A 23500-nucleotide genomic window follows, 5' to 3' on the forward strand; every position below is an offset into this window, starting at 1 on the left:
TAGGGTTCTTGACTCGATTTTAAAGGACCCTTCAGTGGGGTTCTATACAGAACTCTAGGGTTCTTGACTCGATTTTAAAGAACCCTTCAGTGGGGTTCTATATAGAACTCTAGGGTTCTTGACTCGATTTTAAAGAACCCTTCAGTGGGGTTCTATATAGAACTCTAGGGTTCTTGACTCGATTTTAAAGGACCCTTCAGTGGGGTTCTATATAGAACTCTAGGGTTCTTGACTCGATTTTAAAGGACCCTTCAGTGGGGTTCTATATAGAACTCTAGGGTTCTTGACGCGATTTTAAACGACCCTTCAGTGGGGTTCTATATAGAACTCTAGGGTTCTTGACTCTATTTTAAAGAACTCTTCAGTGGGGTTCTATACAGAACTCTAGGGTTCTTGACTCGATTTTAAAGAACCCTTCAGTGGGGTTCTATATAGAACTCTAGGGTTCTTGACTCGATTTTAAAGAACCCTTCAGTGGGGTTCTATATAGAACTCTAGGGTTCTTGACTCGATTTTAAAGAACCCTTCAGTGGGGTTCTATATAGAACTCTAGGGTTCTTGACTCTATTTTAAAGAACTCTTCAGTGGGGTTCTATACAGAACTCTAGGGTTCTTGACTCGATTTTAAAGAACCCTTCAGTGGGGTTCTATATAGAACTCTAGGGTTCTTGATTCGATTTTAAAGAACCCTTCAGTGGGGTTCTATATAGAACTCTAGGGTTCTTGACTCGATTTTAAAGAACCCTTCAGTGGGGTTCTATATAGAACTCTAGGGTTCTTGACTCGATTTTAAAGAACCCTTCAGTGGGGTTCTATATAGAACTCTAGGGTTCTTGATTCGATTTTAAAGAACCCTTCAGTGGGGTTCTATATAGAACTCTAGGGTTCTTGACTCGATTTTAAAGACACTTCAGTGGGGTTCTATATAGAACTCTAGGGTTCTTGACTCGATTTTAAAGAACCCTTCAGTGGGGTTCTATATAGAACTCTAGGGTTCTTGATTCGATTTTAAAGAACCCTTCAGTGGGGTTCTATATAGAACTCTAGGGTTCTTGACTCGATTTTAAAGAAACTTCAGTGGGGCTCATTATAGAGCTCTGGGATTCTTGGACCCGTTATGCCAAAAAGGTTTTATATAAGGAGGAATGTCTAAATATTGCATAATACTTTAATATTTAACCGATTATTTCAATTTTTTCTACTGGTAAAGTATGTTTACGAGCTGTTTAATTGATAACATCTAATTAAAATGGATTAAAACAAAAATAATTAAAGATAAATCCATAATATGATTCATGATGTGAACCCCTAAAAGATTCTATGTATGAAGTGCCTGAAGGGAACCTTTTAAAGTTCCATATAGAACCTCTTCTTCTAAGAGTGATAGGTGCATAGGGTAGAAATTGATAACTAATAACAAACACATATCATCAAACATTCCCCAGTTGATTAATCACAATAATTAAGACAATTGTTTTGTATTACAAGTTTTCTGAAATGTTATGTTTAAATATGCAAGTAAGGCATTATGTAATTAAATCTGCACTAATTTGCATACACATCCAGAACAAACATCTGAATATTGGATATGCCAAGTTCAAAATTCTTATTTAATTTTGTTGACACAATAAAGGTTATTACAGAGGGGATTTTTGGATATAAATCAGAAAATACTGTCAACAGTAAATTACACTTTCACTGTGTTGAAGGGGGTGGATTTATAATCAGTCTTCTTGTATTATGCAATGAATAGGAAATCATAGTTTTATTAAAACCAGTTTATCTATTCTGGTATTTCTGTTGCAGGCGATGTCTGTATTTAGTATCTGAGAGGTGACAGCGTCTGACCCATGTCAGGAATGCAGTAACATTTAGCCCGGCTTCCAGAGAATAAACACGTGCTTCTTTTGTAATGAATTAATTTGCTCATACAAGTACATTAACCAAGAGTCATATTTTGTAGCAAGAGAATTGTAAGTTTGAACTTTTTTCCTATTCATTTTCATCTGTTCTTCTCATGATAGCTGTATGAGACAACTGTGTCTAAGGTCATGAAGGTCAATAACACACTTCATAAATCCACTAACACATTTATAGCATGTGCAATTCTTTTTTGGTCACTATATAGAGCCAAAATCACAAAATTGACCAGTGCATTAAAGAACCCTGTAGTTTCTTGCCTTAAAGTGTGGGAGGTGTAACGCACGTGCTGCATTGTGTCGTGGGTTTGATGCAGGACTCTATTCTGTCTCTTTTGTCCACTAGAGATCTGCGAATCTGTGGGCGCTTGTTGGCGTGAGGGCAATTTTCTGTCAAGTTTTTCCATTTCTTGAGTGCTTTTCGCCTCTTTTATTCTCTTTTATTTATTATTTCTGCTGACGAATTGGAGCTCTCATGCATCGAAGCCTTTTATGCCACCGTCTGATCTCTCAGGCCTGCCACGAGACAGACTGATGCCGCGGCTCTGTGAGTTTCCTAGATGTAGGAGGGAGTTTTTGGGTCAAGGACTGGAACGCTGGCGGTCTCTGTGTCTGCGAGCGTTACATGACTGTCAGTGGTTTGGCACGAGGACAGCGTTCAAGAAATGTTCAAGGGTGTGTGTTTGAGTGCACATTTTGTTAGGATGCATGTGTGTGTGACCGAGATAGTGATCATGCTCAGTAGGGCTGGCAGTCGCACCAGGTCATGGTTCTGGTCCATAGCTAATTGTTGAGCTGATAAACCTGCCCTGGTTTGCTCAGATACCGTCCGATGGGAAGCTTTTTTGTATGTTTTCCTGTGCTGTTGTAATGTGCTGTGTCACTATAATAGAGGCCGAATGTTAATGTCCTGTTCACTACACCATGTGTTTTCATTTTTGTTAAAGATAGCCAATAAGCATTCACAAGAGGCCGTCTGTTACAGGGATTTTACCATGGTTAAAAAGTTTTGATCATCCCAGGCTGAAAGTGGAGAGGTAAATCACTGGTAAAATCACCTCTCATGGCAGCAGCAGCAGCAATATGATAAAAGACACCAGTGTTCCTTAAATAATTAGTTGATCTCACTGAGTCAAATATCAGTATTACTGCTGCTCAGGATTTAGGGTTCGATTAAACGCTCATAATCTGTATAGCAACTAGAGGCCGGTTAATTGCCGCTGATTGGTGGAACAATCAAGTTATCGGCAAAAATTCATGCCGATAGTTGTTTCAGGTTGCATCCGTTGCTGGAGCGGCTGAGAAAGGGTCCGCTGTCATCATGCAGTACGAGAGCGACCTCTAGAGGTCGGAATCACTGATGCCTTTTGTTGTTTGTTTTGACACGTGAGGCTGACACTTCAGATGCACCTTTAAAACACTGACAGTGAAACGGTATGAATACACATGTTGTTATATCATTATAAAGTTATTAATTTGCTGACTAGATGCTGCATTATTTATTTTTATTTATTTTATTTGTATTTTTTTAAGCAGGAAAAGATTAAAAACAAATCGGGCCTGACTCTGTATAAAAACTGTTTTTCAGCAGGTTCCTGCTCTGCAGAACATAAATACCACACACACAACAAACTCCAAGATAAAACAACAAAAAACACACACAAACCAAGAGAAAAAGCATTAGGGGGAGACCATGGAGCCACCTCAGTGGTCACAGATGTACCTGTCCATTAGATGGCGAGCAAATGTTATTTTAAATAGACTTATTGATGTTACAGTTCTGATGTGCTGTGGGATCTCATTCCAGGCTTTAGTAAGCACATGAAAAAAAGATTTCTGTCCATAGCAGTTCCTAAAGGCCGGTACAGGCAAAAGTCCATTAGAGACAGATCTCGTAGTGCGCTCGAACCTAAAGCTGAGTTTTGGAACCAGCGCAGTAAGTGCCGTTGAGGTGTGTCCATTTAAGATTTGACAATACAAGTTCATCCCATGGCTTAATTTATAGTTCTGAAATGTCAAGGCATTAGACAAAGATAGTGCAATACAGTGGTGAGTCCAGCCTGGAAGCCTGTTATGGATCTTGTAAGCTCTATTATAGAGTCTTATTACTGGTTCAAGAATTTCATTTGATGTGAGTGACCAAACAGGTAAACAATACGACAGAGTGGACATAATAATGGCATGAAGATATGTTTTAGATACAGAAAGAGACAAATATGGTCTAATTTTACTATAAACAAATAACTTTTGATTTAACTTTCTGATTAGAGTTTGGACATGTTCACAATAAGAAAGATGTGAGTCAAGAGAGACTCCCAAATACTTATACGTGGATACAATTGAGAGTTTTTGATTAAAAAAGGTGATGGGATTGGATATAGATAGCTGTCTCCAATCCCATCACCTTTATTAGCAGGTCCGAAATTTTCACACGTTAAAAAATAAATACGACCTCACGTTGTCGATCACATTTACACACTGCCTCTGCAACATTTGTCTGTCATAAAAAAAATTGGATCGGGTTCAATTCATTTCGCATCCTTATATATATATATATATATATATATATATATATATATAATATTTATATAATATATATATATATATATATATATATATATATATATAATATAATATATATGTGAGTTTGGTTCCAAAACGTGATAAATGCCATTTTTAAAAAAATTGAGTTTCCGCCAAAATCAGTATTGTATCTGGTCGGTATTGAAACGTAAGTCATGGAAATGTAATCATTGACGTGAGGAGATTAAGAAGATGAGGCTGTTGCTTGTTCCACGACAGCATAAAAAAAAAAATGTGTCATCAAATCTAGATTTGAATTTTTTTATGTTTTTATAACCAAAAGATGCTCTGTGAAAGGTTGAAACAGAAAATGGTGGTTTTCATCTTGCCACTTTCTTGGTAAAAAAAAACACATTTTTACTCAAATTAATCAAAATGGAGTTAGAGCATTTTGGGACCAAACTCTTTATATATATATATATATATATATATATATATATATATATATATATATATATATATATATATATAAAGTAAACTTTTAATTGCTTGGGATAATCCCGCAGCTCCTTGATAAGGAGGTGGAACTCTCCTTCCTCTCTATGCAATCTCAGGATTGGATGGATCCAAAATTTCCTCTTTATTTTTCTCTTTTTAAGAAGAGAGAGGACAAAAAATCATCCTCACTGATTGAAGACTCCATTTTGTAACCCTAACTGTTTTGTGAACGGATTAATTAGTAGACCTCAACTTCCTGTTATTCTGGTGTTCAGGCAGAGTTCAAGCCAAGGTTATGACTCCCCTTCAATTAGCAGGTGATTAGGGTCCGGTGACGGGGCAGGTGTGATTTAGGACCTACATGTGATGAAAAGCAGCCACACTCTACCCAGAAGCCCCTGGGGCTCAGTGTCACCGGTTCACCTCCATCTCCTCGTTCCCCTAACTCTCAGCACTGTTACGTCGCGGCTGATATCGATGTGATGTCGCAGCTGCGTCCTGACAAGGATCCTATTCGGCCGTTGCTCGAGACGAGGGCCGAGAATCTCTGATGTCCCTTCTGTGTCTCTCTCCAGATTCATTCTCCTTCTGTGTAAATAATTGATGTCTGGCGGTCGGTTGTTAAGAATAGAAAACGTATTTGCAGGTGATGAACGGCTCTGCAAATGGCCTCTTGCTTCCCTCTCGGGGCGTGGACGTGGAGTCAGGGGGCAGATATTTGAACGGCAAACATGGGATGTATAGAGCCGATTCCATATTGCAGTGGTTCCCAAACTGGGGTACGTGAGGTGACAAAATGCTGAGTAGTTCATTTAATTCTACCTTAAAATAATATTAAAACTGAGCATGTATTTCTAACTGCCAAAATGTCATAAATCCAGTACATTTAATCAAATTACCTCATCATTTGCAGTCAAAAATGTCTGTATCCACAGAAGCAGCATGCATATGATAGATTGCTTGCAGTGTGCTGCCTTAAATCGCACTAAATTACTGTCGTTCTCGACAACGCACCTTTGTAAAAGTAGCACTTACTTGCATGAAGAACAAATATAGACACAGATAGTGGATTAATTTCGATTTAAGACTCAAACTTTTTATGAAACAAAAACATACTTTGTGTGATATCTTGTATTTAATGATGATAACGAGCAAGAATGCAATTGACCATTCGCCGGGAATTTGATTGACAAGTGATCTATCCAGTCGTAACACAGAATCCGGCATTTTGTCCGACAAAACAGTCAGGAGTTAGAAGATTAACCTTGGTGGACTTGAATTTGAAAAATGGCGTATACTGACGTCTTTCTGTGTTTGAAACAACATACCTTCTGATGTTCATTCATGTTTATTAGATGCTATGAATGAACTAGTAGGAAGAGATGATCGGTTCACGAGCCGCTTGAGCTGAGGAGCTACAGCGATCTGACACGACACATTAAAGAGCCACAAAATGGATTTTATTGTTTAAAAATACACAGTTTGAAAGCTGGGACTTTGTTTAATATCATCAGTAACCTGCTCTGTCTTGTCTGTCGACGTGTTGTCAGTGTCCTCTTTGCTCTGCGATGTATTTTTCACAGTGTGTGGTGTGACAGCGCTACGGCTTGTCAGACAAAGCTACAGTAACTAAGGTCTTTGCGAAGGGTCAATTTTTCCCAAATATCCACATGACTGCAAACATGACATTATTATACAACAGGTCAAAACATAAAACATGCATTTTAAAACACAGTACTGTCAGTATTTACTCTATTTTGCAATGAAATAATAGTTCTAACGAAAACCACAGCAGATCTACGACACTCGCAAACAATTCTGCGGCTTCGAACGAATCGTGAGAGTCAATGATTCACTGATTCATTCACAGCCACTTGCTTCGTTACTGAATGAATGACTCGATGATTCACTCATAAAAACAGTGACTTGCTGATATTTGAACGTGACCGGCAAACACGGGACGTACAGAGCCGATTCCGTCTCAAGTGGCGTTTCATAGTCCTCAAAGGAAATGCCGATTGCCTCTTCCTGTTTACTTTTCTCCGTGAACCCTGTTGCTCCGCCAGCGTCAGATAAATATAGGTTTGTGTTTGATGAGGAAGACACCGGTGAGGCAGGGCTCTGATGAAAGAGAGCCGTAATTACAGGGGACGGTTACCCGTCTGCAGACAAATATCTGTGGAATTAAATAAACCAGATTCCCTCGGTTGAAGAAGATTGCCGCAGGTTTGTGGGAAATGAAATCTTACATATTTAGTCTCAGGCATCAAACACACTGTATGTACGTGTGTGAACGCAAATGCTTCTAGACACACGAGCTCTGCTTTAATGGATAGAAAACAATTCATGTGACTATCTATCTTTCTGTCTATCTATCATAGAGAAACATGAATATTCTGTTTTGTGTACAGCGGGACCACACGCCTGTTGCAATATATTTCTTTCCTTACATGCACAACCTGCGTTTGATTACAGGACGACTGCATCTGTTTCTCTTTATCTGTCGAGAACAGTAGCTCACATCCAGCCTCGCAGGCAAACACATGTGCATCAACAATCCCTATAAAACACCCATGAACGCTCTGATGTGTTTGAGACTCACTCCTTCTCATCTTCTCGTCCCTCTGTAGATGATGACTATCTGGGATTGGGCGAACTCCCGGAGACGTTCCCCTCGGACCCGCCCGAGCCTCTCCCGCACTTCCTGATGGAGCCAGAGGAGGCGTACATCGTCAAGAACAAGCCCGTCAACCTGTACTGCAAGGCCACGCCCGCCACGCAGATCTACTTCAAGTGCAACAGCGAGTGGGTCCATCAGAAGGAGCACATGGTGGAGGAGCGCGTGGACGAGACCTCCGGTTAGTGGCGGTTCGGGATTGGGAGGGGCGGAGGAGGCAAAGAGAAAAACACACAAATAGCGCAGCATTAGGGCTTTTGACATTGCGATATGAAAAGGTCCAGGAAATTTCACCAGATGACTTGTTGAATAGCGACATTTGAAAAGAATAAATCATTCTATTGAGTGGGGTGATTTTTTTTATTTTTTTCATTAAAAGGATTTTTTTTTGAAGAAGAAAGGCAGAAATATTGCTTTTATTCTGAAGACATTTTTTGAGTGCAAAATCATTGTAGGGCTAAATGATTTGGGAAAAACTTGAGAAAAATCTGAATGTTCTTTGGGTTTGCTTTTGGGTTCTCAAGAACCAACTCAAATCTCTTTAAAAACAAATATATTTCCACTTGAATTTTCAATCAGCCACATTAACACGTTTTTTGTTAATTCACTGTTAATTCAGTATAATTATTATGGTTTTATTATTAAGTTGGCTTGAAAAACTTACTGTTATGCTATTTTTTTCTGAGACTAAAATTTCCAACTCTAACTCCTCCTAGAGCTTTAACTCTACATACTCCAAACTCGGGTCAGACCTTCAGACTGTTCTGACTTAGTGTGCTATATCTTTTCTAACTGATCCGACTTACGGTTTTCCTAAAAAATGACTATTAAAGCTCGGAAAAATCCCATTGAACTTCATTGACAGAATGTTCAAATGAGCCAAGACTTTCAAACTCCAACTGTCAGAATTCAAATTTAAACTACGGAAGCCCATTAGACTCAAATTCAATTAGAGTCAAGTGCCATTCTATGTACTGTTTCTAATCCAATGAAACTCATAAATCTATCTATCTATCTATCTATCTATCTATCTATCTATCTATCTATCTATCTATCTATCTATCTATCTATCTATCTATCTATCTATCTATCTATCTATCTATCTATCTATCTATCTATCTATCTATCTATCTATCTATCTATCTCATAGCAACCACCCAAAACATCTTAGCAACTGCATAGAAACAACCACTCAGAATACCCTAGCAACCACATAGCAACACCCTAGAAACCACCCCGAGTACCCTAGCAACTGCATAGCAACACCTTAGCAACTGCATAGCAACTCTATCTATCAAAACTACTAAACTAAATCTTTCAAACTGAAAACTTTCAAACTTCAAACTTTTAAAACTACTTCAAACTTTCTAGCTAGGCTTTTTCAAGCCAACTTAAAGTTTGTCTTCAAACTTTTAAATCTAGTTATTATTATTATTATTATTAATAATAAATAAATATTAAGCAAAATAGGAAATATAATACTTTTGTGCTGTAAAATAAAAAAAAATAATTTAATTTTTATTATTATAATTATATAATTTAATTGTATTATGATTATTATTAAAATTTTAACTCAACTCAATAATATATATATATATATATATATATATATATATATATATATATATATATTTATATATAGTAATAATTCTATTGTACTGTAAAAGTCATACAAATAATTACATTTTTATTATAATTTAATGATTATGATGATAATTTTTTATTTTATTGTGATTATTATAATTAAATACAATTTTTAACAAAATAATATATATATATATATATATATATATATATATATATATATATATATATATATATATATATATATATATATAGTAATCTATTGTACTTTAAAATAAAAAATGAAGTCATAAAAATAATTGTATTTTATTATTATAATTTAATAATATGATTTTATTGTGATTATTATTATTAAATAAAATTTTTAACAACATAATATTTTACAGTATTTTAACATTTTTTTATTTTACAGTGCGATAGAATTACTATATATGAAGTCATAAATTGTATTTTTATTATTAGAATTTAATTATATGACTATTGTGATTATTATTAAATAAAATTAAGTTCATATATATATATATATATATATATATATATATATATATATATATATATATATATATATATATATATATATATATATATATGGTAATAATTCTACTGTATAAAAATCAAGTAATAAAAATAATTACAATTTTCTGTGAAATTAGAATCTTCAGTTCTTCAGTAAACCAACAAACTAATAAAATACGCAAATATGCGCTGCTGATTTCAGAATGAAGCGTGGATCTGTATGTTCATTTACACATATATTTACTTAATTAAATCGCAGCTTGTGCAATTTGACAATCGCACCAAACCATATTGCAATATGATTTTATTTTGATATATCATGCAACCCTGCGCATCACACAGCAGCTCTCATCTCTGAGGCGGTCGAGTCTAAATGTGGGGAAAATCACACAAATGAATAATTCAGAGGAGACTTTTTACAATGTCCCCCTCTTTCCTCCAGCCTGTAATGAGAGGGATTCTCAGCCTTGTTAGACTCAGAGCGCCACAAACTGAAGCCTGTAAAGCTAGTGTAAGTCTGGGGCCGTCGGGTTTGTTTTGCGTTTGGTGTCTGGGATACGGACATCATTAGGACTCCAGGTTTTGATGCCGAGATCTTCTTGTCTGACACACTTCTTTCACACAAACCCTTGGTAACAATCACTCGTGGGACGCGCGGCAGAAAGATCTTGAACACGAGAGACGCGGCGGTCCTGCGCATCCTCTGCAGTTATGAAGCGCTTCAGGAGGTCGCTTTCAACTGTTGTTTCTCTCCGTCTCGTTTGTGTCTCCTCTGCCTGTAATTCTCTGCGCACCAGTGTTTCTCTCGCTCTGTAGAGTTCAGCGTCTCTCCGCTCATTTTATCATGTTTTGCTCTTTACTCTAGCGCTGCTGTTTCCTGTGATGACGACATTCAGAGAGTCGGAGCCTCTGGCAGACTAGAGCTGAAGAACTGTTTCAATCAAAACTACTGTACAATCACACAGGAAAACAATATATATGTGTGTGTGTGTGTATATCTACTATATAGATGTGATCTTTTCCTGTGCGAACATATAGTACTTTTTTAAAACTTTATTATAATATATATGATATAATTTTTTATTAAAATATGATATATTACATTTTAAAACTTGATTAATTATAGTATATATTATTTTATTTGTTTTAATAGTAAATAAAATAATATATACTATAATAAGTTTAAAAAGGAAAATATATATGTATATATTTATATATAGATGCAATCTTGAACATACAGTAGTTTTTTTATTTATATGTAAAAGAAATATATGACTATATAGTAGCTATATATAATATTTTATTTAATTTTTAAACTTTATTATAAGAATATATATTATTTTAAATATGATATATAATAAAATAATATATATTCTTATATATATATTTATATATTTTTACATTTTAAACTTTATTAATTACAGTATATATTATTTTATTTGTTTTAATAGTAAATAAAATAATATATACTATAATAATAGTTTAAAAAGGAAAAAAATATTATATACAGTATATATTGATATATTTATTTTTTCCTTTTTAAACTTATAGTATATATTATTTTATTTACTATCAAAACAAATAAAATAATATATACTGTAATTAATAAAGTTTAAAAATGTATAAAATATATATTCTTATAATAATAGTTTAAAAAGGGAAAAATAAATATATCAATATATACTGTATATAATATATATTTTAAAAAAGTTTATAAGAATGTATATTATTTAATTTATTAAAAGGATGTATATACATAATTTATTTCTTTTAAAATTATCATTAATTAGAGTATATATTATTTTATAATATCGATATTATTTTAAAATATCTGTTACTGTAGTTCAGCCGGTTTATTGTCATGTAAATCGGTCTGTGTGACGCAGTCATTGTGCTTCTGTTTGAATCCAGCGTTTATTGAATCCAGCAGGAGTATCGCAGTGATGCTGGGATAGAAATGAGGTGGACAATGCCGGCGTGTGTCTGTGGGGATTTAATATCCAGCCGTTCAATAGCGGCGCGGCACTGAACGCCAAAGAGTGTGATTGCTACCTGTGCGCTAGCGGCGACAACTCAATTTCCCTTTTTTGGCAGCTGAATGCAGCCAATCAAAGGAGCCGTGTCGTGTGTAATGGCTCCAGAGCCCTCGGGGCATCTGATTCTCTCAGACGCACTGACCACTGAGATCCAGACACACACACACACACACACACACACACACACACACACATGCAGATTGAGTTTAATGGGAAAATATAATCTTCATCTGTGAATTGGGGTTTAAGCTTTAGATCAGGCAAACGGATTTTCACTGACGAAGATGAGGGTAACTCTGAGAATCGCCCTCGTCCCCGAGAGTCTGTGTGCTGAGAGATCTATCTATCTATCTATCTATCTATCTATCTATCTATCTATCTATCTATCTATCTATCTATCTATCTATCTATCTATCTATCTATCTATCTATCTATCTATCTATCTATCTATCTATCTATCTATCCATTCATTGTTCCATCCTTCCATCATTCTATCCACCCATCCATTGATCCATTGTTCTATCCATCCATCCATACATCCATTGTTTTATCCATCATTCTGTCCATCCATCATTCTATCCATCCATCCATTGTTCCACCCATCCATCATTCTGTCCATCCATCATTCTATCCATCCATCCATTGTTCCACCCATCCATCATTCTATCCATCTATCCATCCATTGTTCTATCCATCCATCCATTGTTCCATGCCTTCATCATTCTATCCATCCATCCATGCATCATTCTGTCCATCCATCCATCCATTGTTCCATCCCTCCATCTTTCTGTCCATCCACCCATCCATTCATTGTTCCATCCTTCCATCGTTCTATCATCCATCCATCCATCCATGCATCCATCGTTCTATCCATCATTCTGTCCATCCATCATTCTATCCATCCATCCATCCATCCATCCATCCATCCATTGTTCCATCCCTTCATCATTCTATCCATCCATCCATGCATCATCATTCCATCCTTCTATCTATCCATCCCGCCATCATTCTATCCATCGTTCTGTTCATCCATCCATTCATTGTTCCATCCATCCATCATTCTGTCCATCCACCCATCCATTCATTGTTCCATCCTTCCATCGTTCTATCATCCATCCATCCATGCATCCATCGTTCTATCCATCATTCTGTCCATCCATCATTCTATCCATCCATCCATCCATCCATCCATTGTTCCATCCCTTCATCATTCTATCCATCCATCCATGCATCATCATTCCATCCTTCTATCTATCCATCCCGCCATCATTCTATCCATCGTTCTGTTCATCCATCCATCCATTGTTCCATCCATCCATCATTCTGTCCATCCACCCATCCATTCATTGTTCCATCCATCTATCCATTGTTCCATCCATCCATTGTTCCATCCCTCCATCTTTCTGTCCATCCACCCATCCATTCATTGTTCCATCCCTTCATCATTCTATCCATGCATCCATCGTTCCATCCTTCTATCTATCCATCCCTCCATCATTCTATCCATCGTTCTGTTCATCCATCCATCCACCCATCCATTCATTGTTCCATCCATCTATCCATTGTTCCATCCCTCCATCCATCCCTCCATCATTCTATCCATCGTTCTGTTCATTCATCCATCCATCATAAATAAAATAATCAGGAATATAAGTAATAATACTAAAATAATAATAATATATATATATATATATATATATATATATATATATATACTATTTTTAAATAAATGAAAATTCACACACACACACACACACACACACACACACACATATAAAATTACATACTATATAAAAATTACTAATATATAAATGTATTATATATTTATATTTATATATGTAATTTTAAATAATACATTATATGTTCATGATTACTTTATAATAAAATATTTTTAATGTTTTTTTAATTATTCACTTCATCTTTTTGACATCATTTGACAGTTTAATCAAAAAAGGAGTCAAAGTTAAATTGCAGTTAATTATCACCATATTAAAAACCCTTTCAGTGACATCAGTGCATATTTTGACAGCAGTAGTTGGCGTCACACTGTTGTGGTCATGTGCTATTCTGGACATCTCCTCACCGTTCTCTCCTCAGCCGCTCCTCTCCTCTCTAATTTCCCCTGATTGACAGAAAAGAACCGCAGATAGAGGCTGGTTAGGCTGGTCAATAGCTATTTGAGCTGACGGAAACTTGATCTGATGCTCACAATCTCTGTCTCTCTCTCTCTCTCTGTGTTGTTATCAGTCTCTCTCACTCTCGTTTTGGTTGTGTGTTTGGTCAGAGAGGCAGATTAACAGACATTTTATGCGGGGCTCAAGCAGAGACGGGTAGTTATCTGTGCCAGCCACACGGCTCCAGCCTGCTGTCCCCAAAATAAATAAAGAAAGCCTTCGCTTACTGCGGAGGCCGAGCAGCAGATCATTAGCTCACTGCAAATGGATTTCTCTGGAAGGCAATGGAGTCGCTTTGAGGAGAAACACCTACTCAAATGTTCTCCTATTGATCCGGCCTCTTAAACACTCATCCGCGCCTCTGAACTCACATTACTGATGGGCTTTTCAGGATCGCATCTATTTATAGCCGCTCCCGCGTTCGTCTAAATTATTTCGATGGGTGTCGGCCCATTTTAATTCCGGCCCGTTCGGATGGCGTGAGCTATTGCACTTAGGAATGACACGGGAGGAAGCAAGATGGATGGCAGTCGATTTGTTTCTTCCGAGCCGCGTGTTTTTCACCCGCCGTGTATAATTAAGTCGCTCGCCACACGAAACGGCCACCAGGAGTAAATAGGAACGCTCCAATTTCGCTCTTTTGCCATCAGCGTCAATCTCACTTAAATTCAGGGGTTTTGCTTTCAAATGTAAGGTCATAATGAGGCTTAAATATCAGTGCATGCATTTCACTCAAATTTGCAACTAAATATGGATGTATGCAAACTGAAAAATGTATTTAGGAGTGCATTTAAGGTCATAATAAGGATTAAATATCATAAAAGGCATAACAAAAGTCTTAAGATTCCTTATGATCTCCTGAATTATGACCATGTTTACTTTGTTGTTTTAGATGCATATTTTATCTATTAATGGTCATATGTTTGAGCAGCTGGAATATTAAAAGACATTTCAAAATAAGAGTCCCGGTGTATTGCGGAGCATTTTTTTCTGGTCAGTTTCTGCCATTAAGATGTTCCAATTGTCCTGAATTAACCCTATTATTGGTATTATCTGGCATTTAACACAGTGTTTAAGACATAAAGATATATATATATATATATATATATATATATATATATATATATATATATATAGGAACGCTCCTAAAAAAAAAAAAGTAAATTATTGCATTGTTTTGAGGCTAATGATAAGTATTAATATTTTATCATATTTTTTGAATGAGGCATTTATATAGCGCTTTCGTATTTTGTTATTTATAATAAAATTTACAATACAAAGACTTTTTTCAAAGTTAGAACATTTAAACAGTTTTAAAAGGGTTAAAAAATGTTAAATTATAATTTAAATATAATAATAAATAACAATATAAATTATAACATTATAAAATATAACTATTATAAATTAATTAACTAATCAATAATTATTACAAATAAATTCAATTTTATTAAAAACAGGCAGGAATATATATATACTTTATATTAGTGCTGTGAAACGATTAATCATGATTAATTACATCCAAAATAAGTTTGTTTACATAATATATGTGTGTTTATTGTGTATATTTATTATTTATATATAAATACACACAATTATTTAGTAATTAATTTATCTTTATATAATATTATAATTTGTTTTAAAATTGTATTTTAATGTTTTATTATTATTATTAAAAACAGCCTTTACACTGCTTCATCTAACTTGTTTAATGTTATAATTTTTAAAAATTATTATAATGTACAGTAAAATTTTTTTAAAACTTTTTAACCCTTTTAAAACTTCTGTGCTGTCAAACGATTAATCGCATCCAAAATAAAACTTTGTTTACATGTGTGTGTGTACTGTGTATATTTATTATGTACATGCATCTACACACATGCATGTATATATTTAACAAAAATATATTTATATATGAAATATTTATATTTAATATAGATTATATATATATATATATATATATATATATATATATATATATATATATATAATACACACACACATGTATACACACATATTATGTAAAATAAACTTTTATTTTGGATACGATTAATTGCTTGACGGCATATATATATATATATATATATATATATATATATATATATATATATATATATTATGTATATTAAATTTAATAATTTAGTTTGTGAATATCTCCGTATCGCTCCTCGTATATTCATTGCGCCCCTGAAGTTCGGTACATTTTTCAAATTAAGAGCACATGTGCTCCCTGGGAAAAAGGTAAGCATCAGTCCCATCTCTCTGTCCTTGCATGTAAACAAGCGCTGGAGGGTAATAGAGGTCAGGTGAGGATCTTCTGACCGTCCCGCAGGCTGAAGCATCACTGATGTTAATCTCCAGAGGGCAGCGCCATTGATTGCCTCAGAGCAGGCTAAGTTAATTATGTGTCGTTACAGCGATGTAATGCACACCACAGGCTTGAGTGATGATGTGGAGCGCTAATCGAGACACCCTCGACCTCCCGTCACCGTCATCCAGCTGTCCATCTCCAGCAGATCGATGGAGAAGAACCCATGATGATGATGACGATGATGACGATGATCCTCACATCAATAATGCACCATGTCAAACGATCAGACATAATGTATGACAGGCAGGAAACTGATTTCACCATCATTTCTCCAGTAATAAGAGCGTGGCGTACAGGAGGACGAGCTGGAGCTCGTGAAGTGAGCGGCATTTATTACAGTTTCAGGACAAGATTTCCACTTAACTGGCCAATAATATTTATGTTTTATTTAAGTGAGGATTGAAAATCAGTGTGATAGCTGATAAATTTTACTTAAAATATGTTTTTAAATATATAATTTCTTCCTTTATATTTAAAATTTATTTGAAATTTAGTTTTTTTTTTTTTTACATCATCAAGATTATTTTTTACATTTTATAATGTACAATAAAAAAGCAGTTTTTAACTTTTTAAAACTGTTTAAAAGTTTTACATTTGAAAAAAATGTTGTAAATATTATAAATAATAAATGATAAAATATAATTTATTATATGCCTCAAAACAATGAAATGATTTATCTAAAAAAATGCAGATTTAATTAAATTTGATCAATTAAACTTACAATATATTTAAAATCTGTTTTTAAATATGTAATTTCATGATTTATATTTTAAAAATTGTTTTTAAATATAATTTTATAAGTTATACTTCAAAGCCAGTTTTATATGAATATAATATTTATTACTATATTATAGTGATTATATATATATATATATATATATATATATATATATATATATATATATATATATATATATATATATATATATATATATATATATATATATATGATGATTTCTTTTAACAATATAATCACTTTAGAATTTATTTGTTATTATTTATTAGTTAATTAATTTATAATTTATTTATTGTTATATTTTATAATGTTATCATTTATATTGTCTTATTTATTATTATTATTATTATAACAGCATTTGCTCTGCTTCATCTAGATTATGTTTAATATTATAATTTATTTTTAATATATATAATTTAACTTGTAAACTAATATTTTTTTAACCCTTTTAAGACTGTTTGGAAGTTTTAACTTTGACAAAAAGGGTTTGTATTGTAAATTTTATCATAAATAAAATATGAAAGCACTATATAAATGCCTCATTCAAAAATATGATAAAATATTAATACTTATTAGCTTCAAAACAATGCAATGATTTATTTATTTAATTTTTTTTTAGATTTAATTATTAGGTAATACATCCATTCTCTTCACATTGACATTATTTCTCTGCTCTTGCAGATTATAAATTATATATATATATATATTTTTTTTGTCCAAATCAAAACAATGCCATGATTTATATAAAAAAAAAGAAAAAAAATCCAAAAGTGTTAGAGGTTAAATCAGTGGGTCAGATTCAGATATGACGAGGGCTGGAGCGTTAATTATTGATGCTCATAACGCCTCTTAAACAGGGTCAGCTGCGCATGGGTCAGTGGGCAGAGGTGCCGTTCCCACGGGCTTGATCCGTGGCCCTCGCATCATGTGATCATTTCCAGGACAGACTTTGAAGTGTCGCCTGTGAACGTCTGAAATGAGAATCTGCCAGCAGCTGAATGAAAGCTAGATGACGGGAATAATTCAGCTGCAGATGAACGCTGCGCTTCCAATACTTGTAGCTTCCAGTATAATGCAATTTTGATGTAAATATAATGCCAAGTTCGAGTCTCTGTTGGCTTTGGAGGACAGAGAGAATGTGTGTGAAATGTGAGCGGGCGAGCTGACTGTATTCAGAGCATTAGAAATGTCGTTTCAGTGCCAGCACTAGATTCCTAATCCTAATAAGCGGGTAAATAACTCTTCCGGTGCCGGCTTGTGTTCTTCTGCAGGACCACGCCTGCTGTACTGCTTCAGATCACCATTTCAAACTGTGTTTGCAACTCATTTTACTTCTGTAATGTGGCGTATATTTGAGTTAAAGCAGCTGTATGTCCAGGACTCTGAATCGATTGGACGGTGAGAAGTGAGCCGGACCTGAACCGGAGTCACTAAACAATATCACTGTTCGTTTACATCATAACCTGAAGAAAGTCCGACTGATGGAACGTAAAGTCATTTCAGTGATGAACAATTCATTGTATGACAGATTATAAATGCATTTTTTCTTTGGAATAACAGTTTTATATATATATAATGTTATAAACATAATATATAAAATAAAAATTTATTTATATTTAAGTACTAATAAATACATAAGATATACATATGAACAAATATATTTTTATATTTTAATTTATAGATTATATATTTATTAATATAAATACATTTTTATTTACATATTTATTGTAGTATAAATATATGTATTATCTTTTGAATAACAATTATATATTATACATACATTATTTTATAATTATTTTTATTTTTATTTTTAATACATATTTTTAATAAATATTTTTATAGTTATTTATAATTATTTTATATTATTTTTTAATGTTTTCAATAATTATTTATATTTGTTAGTTTCATAATGATGATTTATTCAGTTTTAATAAATATGTTTTTGTTTTTATGCTTTTATAATTAATTTATTATTTCTTATGTATGAATGCATAAGTGAAAATCTTATTCTTTTATATATATATATATATATATATATATATATATATATATATATATATATATATATAAACATAAAAATATAAATATAAATAAAAATGAGATGTACAAATATATATATATATATATATATATATATATATATATATATATATATATATATATATATATATATATATATATATATATATATATATATATATATATAATTATTGTAAAATAATTAATTTTAATTGTAAAATAATTTTCATTTTAATAAATATTTATAATTTTACAATTATTACATATTTTTATAATTATAATTGTTATTTTATAGTTTTTAATGTTTTTAATAATTATTTATATTGGTTATTTTTTTAATTATAATCTATTCAGTTTTTTATGAGCTCATTGTCATGAGTGTTAAAATATTAAAAATCAATTAGATGTGTAATAAATATTTTTTGTTTGTTTTTTTTTATTTTTTTTATTTATTATTTGTTATATATGAATGCATAAGTGAAAAAAATATATATATATATATATAAAAATATATATATATATATGTAAAAATCTATATTTCTCTTCTTCTACATATATAATTTTATCCTAAAATTCAATTGATTAAAATAAACCCTATTCATATACCATGATAATTTCATTTTGCATGTCTAAAAGAGTTATCATATTTTTTTGTTTATCTCTGCGAGTGATTTTAAATGTCTGCAGATGAAGAAACAAGCAATTAGTATGTAGAAGCTGGAGGAGAGCAGAGCAGCACATTTGCATAGAGGATTACTGTGGCTTTATGGCTCAGGCTGGAGCCTCTGGCGCCGCAACCCAATCAGAACCTGAGCCCGAAAACCACCTCCAGGGCCCGTTGGGCTCAGACACGCACTGACACGAATCCAGCGCACCGCGAGGAGCCGCTCCAGCGTCTGTGAGCGCGACAGCTGCGCCGACGTCTCCTCTTACACGTTCAGTTCGATTCGGTTAGCTTGGTTAGATGCTCACATCCCCGCGATGAAATATATACGACCAAAAGCGTAAAAATGAAGACATGTCTTGTAATGTGGCGTTTGGAGAGGCGTCCGGGCTGAAGGGCACGTTCATTTGTTTAGCGTCCAGCGGCCAGATGAACAATAATCAGAGGAGCTTAGCCGTGACGCTCCAAACGCTCCGACAGCTCAATCGACACAGACACGGCCCGCGTGTGTTTGAGCACCATCACGTCACGTGTTTGATCATGACGTGTGGCGGCTCGTGAAGAATATAGATCCATAGAGACGCACGAGAACAGCTGATCTTTATGACATGAAAAATTCTCTGATTTTACCACGATTATGGAGGGTTGTTAGGCACACGTTCGCAAAATAAAGTTTTGATCTTTTAGCTCTATTTTTTGTTCATTTCTACTCGCTCCACGCCACAAGTGTTGCTGGTTCAGTAATAGTGTTGTTAGGTACAGCATCGTTTAGATTATCCTTTATTTTTAAATTATAATAAATATTTAATAAATATTTAAAAAAAATGTTTTATATATATATATATATATATATATATATGTTTGTATATATATATATATATATATATATATATATATATATATATATATATAAAATATTGTTATAATAGCCTTTCTGTTTGTCACTTTCCAACTAGATGTTTTTATTTATTTTTGTTTGTTTTGTTTTGTTTTGTTTAATAATTTAATTTAATTTATTTTTATTTTTATTTTTATATTTTATTTTATTTATTTGTATTGAGTCATTTCATTTTATTATTTATTTTATTTTATATTTTGTTTTATTTATTTGTATTGTGTCATTACATTTTATTGTTTGTTTTATTTGTGTTTGTTTTGTGTTTTGTTTTGTTTTGTTTTGTAATTTAATTTAATTTATATTTATTTTTATATTTTATATTTTATATTTTATATTTTATATTATATTTTATTTATTTGTATTGTCATTTCATTTTATTATTTATTTTATTTTTATATTTTATTTTATTTTATGTATTTTATTTTTTATATTTTTGATTTATTTTATTTATTTGTATTTTGTCATTTTATTGATTTTATTTTATTTTTATATTTTATTTTATTCTTTATTATTTATTATTAACTGTTTATTTTTTATTTTATTTATATTTTATTTTATATAATTGATTTATTGTATTTTTATTTTTTATATATTATTTATTTATTATTTTTATTTTATAATTGTTATTTTTTTGTATATATGATTTTGATAAATATGAGCTAAATAGCCATGTTTTACCACGATTATGAGCTGTTGTTAGGTTTAACGTGAAGCTGAAGTGTGGTGAAATCTCTAAAGCTCAGCCTCGGTTGGATTATTGATCTTAAATAAGTTCTGTTACTGAAACATGTAATCTTGACAAGCAGTCTTGGAGATGTCAGTCATTCCCTGCTTAAGTAGATGGATAACACTTGGATTACAGCATATGAGTGTTTGACTGTCCGTCCGTCTCTGTCTGTAGGTCTGGTGGTTCGGGAGGCCAGCATCGAGATCACCCGTCAGCAGGTGGAGGAACTGTTCGGTCTGGAGGATTTCTGGTGTCAGTGTGTGGCCTGGAGCTCCGCGGGAACCACCAAGAGCCGTAAGGCCCACGTCCGGATCGCCTGTGAGTCCACACACACCAATACACACACCACTCCGACAAACAGGAACTCATCGAGGAGCATGTTCTGATGTTTCCTTCTCCTCTCGAGGAACTGTGTTGCGTTTACATTCTTGTGGTTGTTTTCCCCCTTTAGTGTTTCTAACAAAAGCCAATCACAGCGCTCGTGTTTATAAACAGCTGCTGATCTCACTCTTTCCAACAATTCATCTGGCATCCCTCAGGCAGACGCCACCCTTTTCCTACATAGTTTATATCCAAGAGCTGGACGTCCCACCGTGTCTCACCGTGTCTGGATCCTGTCGCTGCTGCAGATACTGAGACACACCCAGATACCTTTACAAACCCATGACAGTGACGCCAGGAAGACTTTGTTCACTTCAGTCGCTCTTACAACTGAGTGAATGTAATTTAGTTTTTTTGTCAGCTGAACTCTTTTGAACTAAAATTTTGTTTTATTTTATTTTATTTGTTTTATTTTATTTAAAATTTTAATATATTTTTATTTATTTATTTTTTGTTTTATTTATTTAACATTTTTATTTTATTTATTTTTAATAATTATTATTTTAATATTAATATTTATAATTTTTATATTTATTTTATTTTAAATTTTTATTTTCTATTTATTTATGTTTTATTTTATTTATTATTTTAATATTTAATATTTTTATTTCATTTATTTTTTGTTTTTATTTATTACTTATTTATTTTATATTTTAATTTATATTTTATATTTATATTTTAATTTAAATGTATTTATATTTTATATTTTTATTTAATTTTAATATTTTTACATTTGTATTTTATTTATTTTTTGTTTTATTTATTTATTTATTTTATATTTTTATTTTATTTATATTTTATTTTTATATTTTTATTTAATTTAATTATATTTATATTTTAATTTAAATATATTTATATTTTATATTTTTATTTAATTTAATTTTTATTTTAATTTTGTATTTCATTTTTATTTAATATTTTTACATTTTTATTTTATTTATTTTTTGTTTTATTTATTTATTATTTATTTATTTTATATTTGTATTTTATTTTATTTTATTTTATTTTATTTTATTTTATTTTATTTTATTTTATTTTATTTTATTTTATTCAAAGGGGTTTAGCGGATCAGAATTTCCAAGTCTTTCCAACAGAGAGCCGGTGCAGAACGAGATGTTTTTCCAGCATAAAGAGACGCTGGAGCAGATACTGCTGTACAAACGTGGCACTCATTCTTATTTAGGTGGAGGAGCTCTTCAGTGTGTGTGTGTGTGTGTGTGAATGAGAGATGTCCTCCGCTGTGTGAAATGACTCAGTCACACTAGATGAACAGCGCAGGCAGAACACACATCACTTATACATTATCTTATTGTTCTTCTCCTCGTCTGCAGTCATCCGGCGGTGAACATCTCGACTCGTGTAGTGAGAGAGCAGTCGTCAATGCAGCTTCTGCACTTCTCCTTACTGCAGAAAAAACTGTAATAATGCATCTGAAATCACCCTTTATTGCTTGCATTTGTCTAAAATAATTTCACATGCTTTAGCTTGTATTTATTTCTATTTGCTGTAGATTCAGCAAACGCTTTTCCAGTGAGGTTAGGAGACTAATTAATCCTCCTCATTGACCGGCTGGCTTTAGTTACAGTTATTCTGCTGCTGTGGGTCAATAGAGCTGGTCTCAGGTCAGTGTTACTGCAGCACGTTCTGCTTTAATCATTGTAACCTTTGATTCAAATCAGAATGAATCCCTATTCAAATGTCCTGGCTTTGCTCCACTGACCGCCTGCTCGATCCGCTCTCTCTCTCCGGAGACTAATGGAAACAGCAGCGATCATTTACC

At 32.8% G+C, this 23500-nt stretch overlaps 1 protein-coding gene across 4 annotated transcripts in view; it reads left to right on the forward strand.

The window, feature by feature from the left end:
* The window catches only part of unc5cb (unc-5 netrin receptor Cb), a 211189-nt gene that overhangs the window by 102002 nt on the left and 85687 nt on the right, over positions 1-23500 (forward strand). For all 4 annotated transcript variants that reach the window (XM_067397298.1, XM_067397301.1, XM_067397299.1 and 1 more), the window contains 2 exons: positions 7571-7798; positions 21514-21657. In XM_067397298.1, coding sequence (XP_067253399.1) covers positions 7571-7798; positions 21514-21657 — 372 coding nt within the window. The remainder of the gene's footprint in view (positions 1-7570; positions 7799-21513; positions 21658-23500) is intronic.

This window comes from Chanodichthys erythropterus, chromosome 10 (assembly GCF_024489055.1).
Source record: "Chanodichthys erythropterus isolate Z2021 chromosome 10, ASM2448905v1, whole genome shotgun sequence".
Lineage (NCBI taxonomy): Eukaryota > Metazoa > Chordata > Actinopteri > Cypriniformes > Xenocyprididae > Chanodichthys > Chanodichthys erythropterus.